We start from the raw sequence: 15384 nt of genomic DNA, 5'->3' as shown, positions 1-15384 counted from the left end.
AACTGACCTTACAGTAAAATTGCTTAGGTATGTAAAAATTTGTTTCCTGCCTAGAGGTACGTCCTTACTAAGCTGCTCTTGGTTCTTTAACACTAACATTAAGAAAAGCACAAAAAAACAAACTAATGTGACTTATGGTATTTGTGTCAGCTCAATGTCTTACGTCTGCAGTGGTTTAATGCAAGTTTGCTGCTAACAGTTTTTATTCCTAAAACTCAATGTAGAATTGTTTGTTCTTTAGTAGCTATTTGGGGTGGGGGTGGGGAGTAAAATCCATTAACATTCTCATGATACACATCTATTGATTCTAGATAGATTAAGAGGTTAAACATGAAAGATCAAACTATGAAGAGGTAAGGGGAGAAACAAGTGGCTTCACTCTGGGAAAAAATGTATAAGCCTGAAAGCAGTGGAATCAATAAACTCAATTTACAGTGGACACACAAAAAATTTTAAATACCTTCACACTTAAAGTCAAATGGTTATAAGAAAAATGGGGAAAGTATTTTAACATCTGACATGGTTATCTCAAATATAAATAAGATGATACTAAGACACCTATAGATAAGTGAACATGAGTGGTAATCTAAAATGAAATAACTGGTAAGTTTTGAAAAACCTACCCAAACTAAGGGCATAATTAGGCATTATAAGGAGATTATTAGAGATTCAGACAAAATTCATAAGCAAAATTGCTTATTTAAAATCAGAAAATATAAAGATGCTGAGTCCCAAAAATATGTGGTAAAATTAATATGACCTCTTTCCAAGTGTAACACATTGCCTTGCTCTAACAGAAATAAAGTATATGATTCTTACTACATTCTTAAAATTCTTTTTTTAATGAATGAGTATAACTTTTAAGATAGAATTATTTTTATTAAAGAAATATATGAAAAATGGTTAAGTAAAATCAAATGGCACCAAAAGTCTTACAGTGAAAACAGCAGTCCTGCCACTTGTTCTTTCCAGAGGCAAGCACTTTTCATTCTCTTAGTTTTTCCTTCTGGTAGTTACCTTCATGGGTTTTAAAAAATTATTATTTTTTTTTAGTTTTTCAAGTGAATGCATATATTCATACATATAATTTTAAAAAGCCTCTTCAGTTTATAATGCATCCTAACAGTCCCCTGCCCCATCCCTCCTAATTCTCCAGAGCAATGACTTCTAACTCTTCCAGCAACGTTCTATTTTTTCTTCACGTAACTACTTAGTCATTTCTTGATTATGTTATACATTAGTGATTTCTTGATATGACAGATGAGGATTTAGCTCTTACACCATCACTATCTTCACTTTTCCTCTCATATTGTCCCAAAGTAATTACCAGATTTAGGGGCTAAGCAGTCACCACATCATTTTGACTATGTACATATTGCTCATTGTTGAGAAAAACAGCGTATGATGCTCTTCCTATCCTGTACTTCTTCCTGCCCTAGAATTAATGATTGCCTAACCAACCTTCCCCCCGCTTTTTTTTTTTTTTTTTTTTTAACTTTTGCTTTATCTTCAATGCATTTCTTTCCAAATGCCCCAATCTGGCAATAACCTATTATTTTTAAGAGAAGGGATCTCACTGTGGTGGCCAGGCTGGTCTGGAACGCTTGGGTTCAAGCCATCCTTTTGCTTAGCCTCCTGAGTAGCTGGGACTACAGGCATGGGCCATTCCACCCAGCTAACCTATTAATATTTTTACTGTTTCTTTTTAAAGCTAGCTCCATAGCTGGAATATTGTCTGTGTTAGATCCTATTTGCTGGATCCATGTCATTCTCTGGTTTGTGTACTCCTTAATTTTGCTGGAGTATTTTCTCCAATAGCTTCCCAAGAAAGGGTACATGTAACCCCTGAATCTTTGCTTGTCTAAACATGTATTATTTTACCTTCACTCTTGATTATTTGGCTGAATATAGATTTATCAGTTGAAAATAACTTTCTAGAATTCTGAAGGCATGGTTCCATTGTTTTCAGATTCTTTTTTGAGACAGGGTCTCTTCTGTCACCCAGGCTGGAGTGCAGTGGCATAATCACGACTCACTGCAGCCTTGAACTCGCTGGCTCAATTGATCCCTCCATCTCAGCCCTCTGAGTACACGGGACTACAGTCGGACTACAGTCGTGCGCCACAATGCCCAGCCAATTTTTGTTATCCTTTGTAGAGATGAGCCTCCACCATGTTGCTCAAGCTGATCTCAAGTATTCCACTCGCCTTAGCCCCCCTAAAGTGCTGGGACCACAGGCATGAGCCACCATGCCTGGCCGGTTTTTAATTCTCTACTTCTTTTATTTCTCAAAGGCATCTCAAACTCAGTGGGCCCAAAACCCAAGTCAAACTCCATCAGAATATCCTGCTACTTCCAACTTTAAAATACATTTTAAATCACAATTTCTTACTACATGCAATCCTTTGGTTCAAATTACCATCATCCCTCACTCGAACTTAGAATTGGTTTTCCTGCTTCTGTACTTTTTTAAATTATAAAATATTTCAAATAAACCATGTGTGGCTTTATACATTTTACTAAAAGAATGAAGATCTGCCAAGTGCAGTGGCTGACGCCTGTAATCCCAGCACCCCTGGAGGCCGAGGCAGGAAGATCACCTGAAGTCGAGTTCAAGACCAGTCTGACCAACATGGAATGTCCCCACCAAAAATACAAAATTAGTCTGGCATGGTGGCACGTGCCTGTAGTCCCAGCCACCCAGGAGCCTGAGGCAGGAGAATCGCTTGAACCTGGGAAGGCGGAAGTTGTCGTTAGCCAGGGTTTCCGCCTGGGCAACAAGAGTGAAATTCTGTCTTAAAAAGAAAAAAAAAAAAAAGTACGAAGAGCTTACATACTTAAACATGGAATTGCTTTAAGTGCTTGGCATTCACTGTTCCTGTACATTCCAGCAGCTTCTTACAGCAAACACCTGGGACTCCCTATAGAGTAGCTGGAGTACGTTCTGCCCACACACAGGACAGGGAGCTGACAACCAAGGAGCGGGGGGATTAAATACTCCAGCTTTCTCCCCTCCGTTTCCCTGTATCTCAGCAGTATGGAGCTTGTTACCAATGAGAACCTCACTGACTTTGAACTGATTTTTACCTTCCCAGTTCCATTCCTCCATACTTTGATGACTTCTGGTATGACCTAGAAAATAAACTGCTTTCACTGAAATTTCAGTCTTTGAATCTGCTTTGGGTTCCCCAATCTAAGACAGAAATATATTCATTTTCCCATCACTGGACTTCAGGTTGTTTTCGGTTTTTCACTGTTACAAACAAGGCTGCAACATTTGTCTACAAACCTCTGGATATACACGTAGGAAGCTTTTTGGTATTTCCCACCAGTGAAACTTCTCAGTTGAAGGGTATGTGCATCTTCATCTTTAATAAATACTACCAACATTAGAAAAGTCCGACAGTATCAAGGACTGGCAAGTGCCACATGTGATGGGTGTGGAATGGCAGCTCACTGTAGCAGGTGCTGGGGACTCAGTCGGGGTCTTGGAGAGACACTTAGTTATAGCAAGAATGTTTCATAAATGGTATCTGATATAGTCAAGATTAGTGGGGAATAAGCACGTTGCTTAGAAATAATTATCCATAGATCTGAAGTCAACAAGTCTCTTTTCTAATGTAAAAATGCATACTTTTTTCAGAGGGAGGGGGAACAACTTAAACCAGAAAACACCTTCATATTAATCAGTCTTCTCATATACTTCAAATTTGCACTTAATGCCTTTCTCCTCCTGGACATCAGAGGGTATTCTGGCAGAAGTTTACATTTCTCCAATTTCTGAAAAAAAGTGTCACTTTCAAAGTCCTGCATGATCCTTGTCACAAATAGTTTAAGATGGCCTGGGTGATTCATGGCTTCCTTATAAACAGAACTGCCACCAACTATCCAAATCATGTCTACTTTATTTGCTAATTCTGGTTGTTCAGTAAGTTTTAAGGCATCATCCAGACTTCTGGCAAGAAAATGAGCTCCTTGAGGAGGTTCCTTGAGTTCTCTGCTGAGAACTAAATTAATTCTATCCTTTAAAGGTCGATTCTTCTCAGGAATGGAGAACCAGGTCTTCCTACCCATAATCACCAGATTCTGTTTACCTTCTACTGAAGAAGGTGTGGTCGTTCTCTGGAAATACCTGAATTCATTCCTGATTCAACGGCCAGGGCAGTTCCCCATTCTTGCCGATGCCCATGTTTTGGGACACAGCGACGATGCAGTTTAGCAAACGAACCATGACAGCAGCGGTTAGCACCTCCGAGCTTGCTGGCTACACCAGCAAGCCAGGCCAAGACTGCCGCGAAATTCCCTTTTTCAAATTATTTTACATGTCCACACTGCAAATACAATACCACTGTATTAATTAATTGCAACATTCTGGAATAAGCATACAAAAATAAATTGTATAAAACATGTAAATATATAAAATATATTGATAAAATATAAATTTATAAAATAAAAAATAGAGGCTGACAGGTTAGACCGACTTTTCCACAAACATTAAACAGATGGCATCCAAGAGATGGCATCATTTCATTCCTGAATAACATTGTCTTTTGTACCAAATCTAAATTCTAATAAGATGCCTTTTTTAGGTGACTTGGAAACTTGTTTAAATAAAGATATTAAGCTTCAAATCAGATTAGTGGGAAAGACATATTTTTACATGAATACAAGACTTGTACCTATAGCATGTACCTATACTGATATGAGCATCAAGGGACAACTCAAAATGATGATTATTAAATATCAGGGACCATATCAAGCTGATTTTTTCTAATTGCTGATTGTTGCTACAAATGATAGTTACTGAAGCATGACACCAAAAGAGCAAATAAACTATTCCTATCAAAATAGGCGTAATAAACGACTTCCTTGAAGAACCATTAAACTTCGCTCCTTGTAAAGGTGAATTGGGGAGGCTAGAGTGGAGGATCCTTTTGGTCTTCACACATCTGGTATCAACGCGATAAAAATCACAATGATCGCAATAGTGAAAATAATAGTAGCAGCTAACATTTGGGCATTTACTGTTTCGAAATCACTGTTGTAACCGCTTTACACTTCAGTTTAATCATTTAACACTCCCCATTAAAAGAAGAGATTATCCCCATGGGCCAGGTCTGGGGAAAAGCATGACTTAATTTCTTTTTCATTACATTCCACCCTTTTATCCTTGGGTACTGAATGTCTAGGCTAACAAGGGTCATTAGATTTGGTAGATTAAGTCAGTAACTAGCTTCGCTTTGAGAATATTTTAAAGCAGTCATCATACAACATAACCCCAAAACTCATTCTTTTGTTGAGCCCCAGCAATACACAGAGTGTTTAGCACAAAATGCGACTATCTTTTTATTTCTTTATTTTTTGAGACAAGGCCTCGCTCTGTCGCCCACGCTGCAGTGCAGTGGCGCGATCACGGGTCACTGCAACCTCAAACTCCTGCTCAAGCGATCCTCCCACCTCAGCATCCGCAGAAGCTGGGGCCACAGGCGCGCGGATGTGTGACTTTCTAAGGTCCGGAAGCCCAGAGCTACGCCGAGCAATGCAAGTAGCGAAAGTCGCTTTGACCCTGGCCCGCTTCCTCCGCGTCCTGGGAAGTATCGGCGTTTACCAGCTACCGGAAGTAACTGCGCGCGACATTTCCCGCGGGACCTAAGCCTCTTCGACGAGATTTCTATAGCGCTGACAAATCAGTATCTCGCGAGAACTTGAAGAGGCACCGTGAGAATGAAAGCGGGTGCCCGTTAATCCCGGAAGTCAGACTGTTCTTTCAGTTCCGTGGAGGCATTTTGATGCCGGTTCGCGTACACCTCTTGTTTGAAAGCTCTCAGCGGGACAATGCTGACCCGGGTGAGGCCTGGGGCCCGGCTGGGTACCTCTATCTGAATGAGACGCTTCTGGACGCGGCCGAGGTGGTGAGGGAGGGTGCTGGGAGGGGGGAACATCACCTTTGTTCGTCCACTCGGGAGATCAGCGTTTCTTTGACTTTACTGTCAAGCCCTGAAGTAATGCTGAGTGCAGTAATGCTGAGTCCCTTCCGTCCAGCTCGCAGACTTCTGGTACCCACTCCCTCCAGTTCTTGGAGGGCTGAGATTTGTTTTCTGTGTCATAGCGGTGTCCCGGGAGCTTAGAACAGTATCTGTTACATAGTAGGCATTGAATACACTTTTCTTGGATGAATAAATGAAACAATTGCAGGGAAGTTTCACGAGGAATTGGAGTGACTTTTTTCCCTCTAAATTAACTTTTCACTTAAAAATAATGAAGAGTTGCAAAGTTAGTACAGAGTTCTCAAATGCCTTTCACCAAGTTTTCTTGATGTCAACATCCACGGTGACTTTTTAGTTTCATTTAGAGACAAAGTCTTGCTTTGTTACCCAAGCTGGAATGCAGCTGCTCCATCATCGCTCACTGCAACCTTGAACTCCTGGGCTCAAGCGATCCTCCAGCCTCAGCCTCCCTAGTAGCTGGGACTACAGGAGCGGGCCACCACACCTGGCTAATTTTTTTTTTTTTACTTTCCGTAGAGACAGGTCCTTGATATATTTCCCATTCTGGTCTTGAACTGGGAAATGATCCTGTCGCCTCTTCCATGCAAAGCATGAGCTAGCTGGAGTACAGTGGCGTGATCTCGGCTCATTGCAGCCTCCACCTCCTGAGTTCAAACGATTCTCCCACCTCAGCCTCCTGAGTAGCTGGGGTTACAGGCGCCCACCACCACTCCTGGCTAATTTTTGTATTTTTAGGAGAGATGGGGTTTCCCATGTTGGCCAACCTGGTTTTGAACTCCTGACCTCATGTGATCCTCCCGCCTCCCCCTCCCACGGTGCTGGGATTACAGGGGTGAGCCACTCACCCAGCCCTTACAGTGACTTTTAAAAATTAATTTTGTTCCTTTTGACAGTTTACTCAGCCCCAGTAGATTCCGTTTTAACCTTTGCTTCACGTTTGGAAAATAATTATTTGGAAAAACCTTGCTTTTTCATAAGTAGGTAATGTAGTACAGTTTTGGTACATGTAAGGTATTGCTTCCATTTCAAGAACTAGTAATTATCCAAAAAAAGTGTTCTTGTCTTGAAAAAAAAAAAAAAAGACCTTGCTAATGTTGACGTTCAATAAATTTGTAATAATATCACTGTGTGTCAGCAACTTTTTCTTATTGTCATAGCTGAAAGCAAAATCAGAGGGGAAGCTTGCAAAACAGATTTGCAAAGTTGTGTTGGATCATTTTGAAAAACAGTATTCCAAAGAACTTGGAGATGCCTGGGATACAGTAAGGTTAGTATAATTCATCTCAATGCTTTGTGATGGGATAGACAAAGTACAATATGTAGTCCTCCTTTTTGTGGGAGGGATGCTATAAGTATAAAAGCCAAAGGAATCTAAATCTGGTTGCCCTTTCCTACTGAAGCTATAGAAAGGAACAACTAAGAAGAAATAGATTGAATCATAGCATGAGGGAAAGGGGAAAGAAAACTTTGTAGGGATGGTAAGCACAAATTGTTATGCCTTTGCTTTGAGCAATTGCTTTTATCCTTGAAATAGGAATGTCCACTTGTTTGACAAAATTAATTATACTGTAAAAGAAAAACCATAAAACTTGGAATAATTGACTGGTTTCTGAAATTTAAAAGATAATACAACAAATCTTTAAGGCCAGCACTGTTTTATCTTAGCCAAAGGTACACTTTATTCGGTAATCATATTTCTTTCCTATGTCGATGGCTGGGTATATTTTGAACACGTGCATATACACACAAAATTATTTAAATATACTGTAAAAACAAATAAGGAATGTTTAACGCATGGAAGTGGGAGAAATGTGATTTGTCTGTTTGGTAAGCTGCTGTTAATGTATGGGTTACTGTATGGGTTCTTGACATTGAGTGCCTGATAACACTATATAACGCTTTCTGGAATACAGAGCAAGACCGTCTGCATGTCCAGTTTACATGCCGTCTAGTTAATATTTATGGGAGGAGTGAGGAGATGGGTGTGGTTACAACTATATAAACTAATTTGTAAATACTGTGATCCAAGTATCTAACAAAGCCTGAGGGTACCAGCAAAGGCCTGAAGGGTAGCTGGGTCTTGGCGACTTATAGGATTTACTTTGACAAGAAGAACTAGACCTTCTAGGTAGAGGGAAGAAGGTGCACTGTTCATGAAGTTAGGGCAAACGTCCCCTACATGTTGCGTGAGGAAGAAAGTTTCATGGCTACAGATAATATCTGAAACTTGGTCCAGACTAGTTTTTCAGATGGTTGGCTTGTCCGTTTTTTTCTTGGATCAACTCTTAAGCATTTCTCCTTTCCAAAGGGCAGTTCTAAGCATTTTTCTAAAACTAAGTTTTGGCTAATAAAGATCACAAAGTCTGAGGTGATTCTGAGATAATTTTAGGACAATTAAGCTGTTATAGAAATTGGTAAATGCTGTGATATGCAAACCGTTTATATTTGTGGGTTTTATTTCAAAAGTATTGAAAATCTTCAAATGGGTATTTTCTGTCACAGTGATGAAAAACTGGATAATAAAGTATGTAATAAATTCATGAGGTTTTCAGTATACAAAGGTACTCAAGTAGAGTATCCAAATAACCAAACACTTATTGCATGCTTACTGTACGCCAGACAATGCTGACTTACATCATCCTCCGAACAAACCCGTTAAGAGTTTAAGTAACTTGCCCAGGTTCACTCAGCTAATAAATGACAGAACTGAGGCTTGTGCCTAGGTTGTCTGACTCAAGAACTCCCACAGCTCATCCTTGTTCTATACTGTCTCATATCTGGGATGTGATTTAAAAAAAAAGACAAGATTTCAAGAGGTATTTTTTTTTTTTCTGTAGACTTTGTAGCAGTCTGGCTACTCATATTCTATAATGACTTATTTTTCTACTTAGTGTACGCAGAAAGTCATATACTTTTATTTGATCCTAAACAAAATGAGCAGTGAACCTCAAATCCATTTAATTAGCTGTGCCTTCTGCTTCATCTACCCTATTGTTGAGTTTTCATGGTAATTTAAGTTTTGCATAAACACGCAGTAAATTTGCCGTAGGCAAAAATAAAGGTTTCTCAGCTCAGGAAGTAGTCTGAGCGTGGAAGATGGTATGGGGAAATAAGAACAGAATGACGTATTTTGTTTTTTAACTGCTTATTTGCAAGACATAATGTACTTGTAGAGTCTACTTCCAGGGAAAGTCAAGTGTTTTTTTTTTGGGGGAGGCCTATTCAGAAAGTAATTTATTCAATATTTTTAGTTTCCTGTAGTAGTGAGGAATATTTAGTGTTTAGTTTTGCTCTTTTTTAACAACCTCTCTTGTCTAGTCATCCTCTGAGCAGTCCTTTAAAATTGAAGTTTACGCTGGTTCAATGTTTGCTCTATTTGTTGCCTTCATGTTCTCCTCAGGTAAGCCCATTCATGGCATGACTTTTATCACTATGCTGTCATCTCAAGCTGTGAGGTTCTTCCCAAGATTCAGTCCCATACTTCTGTTTTTTAGCAACTTCAGTTACTTGGCAAACTCAAAAGTGTATTATTATTTTTCCCTTCCAAACCTATGTTGCCTTTACTACCTGCATATTTTATCTGAATTAAGTGTATCACCATCAGTCTGGTTTCCTCCTTTCTTCTCTATACCTTCACTGCCTTTGTAGTAAAAAAATGAACCTTATATAAACATAGGTCTGGCAACTGCCCTCAGCTCCTGGGTGGCAATCTCTAAGCCCTTGGAATGTCCTTCCTGATAAGTGTGTCTTTGTTTACCTGGGTGTTGAGGTCACACCTGATAATCTAACGATGTGATTTATGTTGAGGCCTGGGGTTCACAGGTGTCAACTCAACATCCAGAAGGGCTTGCGACTAAAAGCTATATGGACAGTCAATCATATGTACGTGACCAAGCCCCAATAAAGAGTGGATACCAAGGCTTTGGTGAGTGTCCCTGGTTGGCAGTACTCTTGTGCATACTGTCATACATTACTGCCAGCAAAAGTTAACCTCGTTGGTGATTCCATTGGAGAGGACAACTGGAAGCTTCATGCTTTGAGTTGTTGTGCATTCTGCACTATGAGTCTCTTCCTGTGATTGTTTTTAATCTGTATGCTTTCGTTGTAATAAACTGTGACTATAACTGTGATTATAACAGCTTTCAGTGAGTTCGGTTGTGTCCCAGTGAATAATCAAACCTGAGAATCATCCTGGGAATCCCTGAACTTGTAGTTGGTGTCAGAAGTGAGAGTTGTCTTTGAGACTAAACTACCCTGCCCCCTTTTAATTTGGATCTTTTAAAAAAAATGCTGTACTACTGCCATTCACTTAGACCATCACAGTCTCTTATCTGGCATATTGCAACAGCCATCTTTAGTACTTACCTGTTTGCTTATTTTAGCAACCATTTCTGCTTATTCCCAGTTTTGGCAGTGTTTGTGTACTAGGCATTGTGCTAAGCAATGAGAATACAAAAATGGACTGTATATATCCTGCCCTCAAATCCATGTATGATTACTTGGATAATTAATGGATACTTAATAAATGTGTGATTAATGTAAGAGTTAATTAGAAATCTTGATTAACTTTGGAAATTATACATGTACTTTATAGAAAGCAAAACAAACAATGTATAAGTCTGAACTGTCTGCAACATCTTTTTTTTTTTGGACACACTCCTCACCCAGAGTTCAGATACAGAGAGGAAAAAAAATACACACACACACACAATCAGATAATATTACCATAATCTGTGAGGGGTGTAGTCCCAGGTGGTGGTTAGGTAAGAGAGAAATGAACTAGTATCTAGATTTCTATATTGTCCTATATGTTGGCTTCACACACGTTTTCAGCCTTAATCTGTGCAAATCTCTGTAAAGAAGTAACCTTTAGACCCTTTAAAGTCAGAGGTTAGAACAATTGATAGGTATCTTGTAGTTATGGCAAATTCAGTCCTGTGACTTAAAAGTCCACGCCTTTTCCTACACCTTCTGTGCTGCTGTGAAGGATCTGGAGTTGCATCCTTCCAAATGTATGCTCAGATCCCGTAGTATGAAGGACTCCTTACGTTCAGGATTTTTAGCCTGTTGATGCTCCACCAGAAACGCAAAAGGATTTCCTATCTGAGGTGCAGTGAATACCAGATCTGGACATAAATTGCCCTTCTATGAGATACAAGGAAGAGCCTTTGCCAGAATACAATAGGAAGCCATCAGCTCCTCATTAGCATCTCTGAAGAATAAAAATAAAATTACTCAGAAACATACTTTGGTGCATTTCCATAAATTGATTTATTTTTCATTTCCAAACAACTTTTAAAATAGTTGAATGAGCACCCTCTAGTGGATAATAATAGCACTAAATCAAGGGATTTCTCTTTTTTAGCTATGGAAATTTAAATAGGTTCTGTAATCTACAGGGTTATGTTAATTGTGTTTAACAATCTCTAGATTAAATGATATTTTTCATCTTCATCACTAGGAAGGAAGGTATTATTATCAAATAATAATTTGATAGTATAATTATCCAATAATATCATTATCCAAACAATACATTATACAGTTTTGCAAGATTTTAACTATCTTTTAATTTTTTAATGCTTTAACTTTGTTAAAATAGTAAGTAGTTCAGAGAGCCTTGAATCAAAACTCTAATTTTCTCAATTTACTCTGGGATTTAGGCCCCAGGCACTTAGCCAAGGAGACAGAGAAAAATAAGTCAAGGTTCCCATATAAACAAGTTAGGGAAATGGATAAGCAGGCAGGGTGACACACAGTGTGATATGTTAGTTTAGCTTTATTAACTGTTTCTCAAACTTCAGTTATTCCTGTGTACCATCTGTCCAGTTTTAATATTTATTTTTTTGGTCAGTTTTAATATTTTTCTTTTGTTTCTTAGGAATTTAAATATAAGTTAATTTTATATCATTATCAGTAAATAGATGTGCCTAGCATATAGTCGACAGACGGTGTATTTTTAGAGAATGAATGAACGTTGACAAGAAGATAATAGACGATGGTTTACACCTGTAATTCCAGCACTTTGGGAGGCCAAGGCAGGAGAATTGCTTGAGGGCGGGAGGATTGCTTGAGGACAGGAGTTCAAGACCAGCATGGGCAATATAGCAAGACCTCATCTCTAGAAAAAATAAAACATCAGCTGGTTTTGGTAATGCGTGCCTGTAGGCCCAACTACTTGGGAGAGTGAGGTAGGAGGATCGCTTGAGTCCAGGAGCTCGAGGCTTCAGTGAGCCATGATCGCACAGCAGTACTGCAGCCTCGGTGACGGAGTGAGACCTCGTCTCTAAAAAAAAGAAGACAAAACAGACTTAGCATATTGGAGGGAAGAGCAACAATGAGTGAGAAATAGAAAGACTTTCCAAGGGGGTATGTAGGCTCAGGCAAGTGACAGCAGTCAGTTTTCAGATCCTCAACTTTCATGTATTCTCTTTCAGAAAATTACTGTACCCCTCTGTTCGTAAGGCGGTACATATTCTCCTTTCCCAACCTGCCCTTCCCCAATTTTCCTTCACCCTTTTCACAAAAAAAGGCACACTTGCCCCATTCTGGCTTCTATGCTGCATTCCTCCAGGTATTCAAAACTTCCATGTGCCAGAAACTATTGGAGTGTCAGTGTGAGAAAGCAACTGACTAACAGATTCTCTGATAAGTCAGGTGGTTTCCAAGTTTTGCTTTCAACAAAAGTAAAGGAGCCTTGATTGAGATGTCAGCTAACAATTCATTTAAGATATTTTTGATGATAGGTCGCTAAGTGATTTGGGGATATAACTCCAAAAGAATTCAAAGTAAGAAACATTGCTATAACAAAATATGTTTAATTCTCATCCACTTATTTAACTGAAGGTTTTTCTCAGCTCTTATAAAAACACAAAATAGGCTTAAAAATGGTGTTGAATCCTGACTGATTTTATTATAGTAAGAAGTAATATTCATTTATGAATATATGGAAACAAAAGCTTATTTCATTAAGATATCCATTTCTTATCAATTTTTACTTTTATGTTTATAAGTTGTTTTGATGGGTTTTGTACTAATAATATTATTGATCCCTGAATCCAGAAGTTACCAAATTTAACACTTAAATTTGTTTAACACAGGAAAAACAAATTTAGTATATACACATGTGTATATGTGGGGGCTAGAGAAGTATGAGAAGGTGATAAAAAGATTTCAAGCATGAAAATATATTAAGATGAAGTTATATGAAGTAGAATGTAAATAAAAGAGGAAAACGAGCAGCATAACATTTCCACCTGTTAAAGACGAGCCAGTCTGTGAATTTTTAAATGGGTGATGATGAGTATCAAAATCATTCTGATATTTAGATTATACTGGGCATATATTAAAAGCAGTATAATTTGTATTTTAAAATGTCAACTTTTACAGTATGCTGGAAATTGCATCCTTTAAACATATGGTGAGATTTTAATGTCAACTTAAAATGTGTTTTTTTTCAAAATGATATCAGTGATGCACTAGCAAATTTGCAGGTCACTGACCTTGTGTGTCTCCAGTTCTGCTGGCTGCTGAGGTACTTGCACTTCTTCTCACCTGGAAGACCAGTAAATGGAGCAGCTTCAGACTAACTGTGAATCTTGGGAGAAGGCCTGGAGTGTGGCGCCTGGCCTCTGTTTTCTAGAGTCATCTAACGTACATTCCCTCTACTGACTGCTAAGCAACTTGCCCATCCGTCAAAGCTTTGGATTTGACGGATTTGGGAAGCCACTTCCCTCCAGCCCCAGGGTAGCAACCCACCCAGTGAAGGCACGGGAGGGTGTGTGTGTGTGTTTGTGTGTGTGTTGTGGGGAGGAGAATGGAGGTCAGTGGCAGGTGTGTGCAAGGGGAGCTGCAATAATCATATTAATCCACAGCTTTGCTTTGTCAGGGCTAGGAAGCACCAGCCTGAGCAGCCTTAGCGGTCTCTTCAAGAGTTGGTCTGTTGCAGCTGCTTCTATAGGCAGGATGTGTCTAGCTGGTATCATTATTAGGGGCAAGAGGGTTTCAGGGAGGTCAAGGCCACTTGCACTAAGTGACGGTTGGGGTAAAATTCTCTTTCCCGCCCCCTTTTGTAGCTCTGTGCTGTAGTACCAGGGTCTCACACTTAGGGAACCACTCCTGTTAGGCTTTAAAGTCAGTCTGATTTTGAATCAGATACTTCTGCCTACTAGCAGTGTGACCTCAAGTAAGTTGCCAAATCTCTAAAAGCCTCAGTTAGCCTCTAAAATAGGAGTAAGAGCTGCCTCTCTCAAGCTTGTCGTGATGGTTCTATGATAGAAGCATGCAAAATGAACATTGTACACATCCAATCAGTAACATTTATTAATAATGATATCGGAGTATGGTGGAGAATGTGAACTGGGTGGTAAGTGGAAAGGCTTGCTTGGAGAGAGAAAACTCCCAGAGTTGAGAACGGATAAGTGAGAGAGGAAAGGTTATTCAGGGAGGTTGGGGGGCGGGGCGTGGTTTATGTGGAGACCAGTAAATGTTAAAGAAACTTGTTACAGGAAATCTATATAGTTCTGTAGGGTTGGGTGTAGATCATGAAAGATCAGAAATTTCGCTTGTTCTATTTAGGCCTTATTCTGTCTAGTCATTAAAGAATGAGATAGAATGATTTCTGAAGAGTTCTGCTTCAGTCTGCAATAAGTACACGTCTTTTTTATTATTATTATACTTTAAGTTCTGAGGTACATGTGCAGAATGTGCAGTTTTGTTACATAGGTATACCCATGCCATGGTGGTTTGCTGCAACCATCAACCCGTCACCTACATTAGGTATTTCTCCTAATGCTATCCCTTCCCCAGCCCCCCACCTCCCGACAGGCCCCAGTGGTGTGTGATGTTCCCCTCCCTGTGTCCGTGTGTTCTCATTGTTCAGTTCCCACTGATGAGTGAGAAGATGTGGTGTTTGGTTTTCTGTTCCTGTGATAGTTTGCTGAGAATGATGGTTTACAGCTTCATCCATGTCCCTACAAAGGACATGAACTCATCCTTTTATATGACTGCATAGCATTTCATGGTATATATGTGCCACATTTTCTTTATCCAGTCTATCACTGATGGACATTTGGGTTGGTTCCAAGTCTTTGCTATTGTGAATAGTGCTGCAATAAACATACATGTGCATGTGTCCTTATAGTAGAAGGATTTATAATCTTTTGGGTATATACCCAGTAATGGGATTGCTGGGTCAAATGGTATTTCTAGTTCTAGATCCTTGAGGAATCGCCACACTGTCTTCCACAATGGTTGAACTAATTTACGCTCCCACTAACAGTGCAAAAGCATTCCTGTTTCTCCACATCTGCTACAGCATCTGTTGTTTCCTGACTTTTTAATGATCGTGATTCTAACTGGCGTAAGATGGTATCTCACT

At 39.4% G+C, this 15384-nt stretch overlaps 2 protein-coding genes across 14 annotated transcripts in view; one reads left to right on the top strand and one right to left on the bottom strand.

The window, feature by feature from the left end:
• Positions 1 to 3109: 3109 nt before the first annotated feature.
• LOC105477422 (dihydrofolate reductase 2) lies at positions 3110 to 5628 on the bottom strand. Its single transcript, XM_024791435.2, is given in 4 exon segments — positions 3110 to 3744; positions 3747 to 4149; positions 4151 to 4331; positions 5458 to 5628. Coding segments are annotated over 3 exon segments (546 nt in total). The 5' UTR covers positions 4232 to 4331; positions 5458 to 5628; the 3' UTR covers positions 3110 to 3682.
• Positions 5629 to 5704: 76 nt separating this feature from the next.
• Positions 5705 to 15384, top strand: part of LOC105477421 (NOP2/Sun RNA methyltransferase 3) — a 258079-nt gene continuing 248399 nt past the window's right edge. For 12 of the 13 annotated variants that reach the window (XR_011620409.1, XR_011620410.1, XR_011620411.1 and 9 more), the window contains exon 1: positions 7189 to 7275. Coding sequence is in view for 1 of the 13 variants with exons in the window: in XM_011733906.2 (XP_011732208.1) it covers positions 5836 to 5847; positions 7166 to 7275 (122 nt within the window). In the remaining 12 variants the exon portion in view is untranslated. Of the gene's footprint in view, positions 5848 to 7165; positions 7276 to 15384 lie in introns of those variants that run through there. The other variant, XM_011733906.2, reaches the window with a different exon arrangement.

Source organism: Macaca nemestrina, chromosome 2 (genome assembly GCF_043159975.1).
Source record: "Macaca nemestrina isolate mMacNem1 chromosome 2, mMacNem.hap1, whole genome shotgun sequence".
NCBI lineage: Eukaryota > Metazoa > Chordata > Mammalia > Primates > Cercopithecidae > Macaca > Macaca nemestrina.
This window is presented reverse-complemented; position numbering and strand designations above follow the sequence as displayed.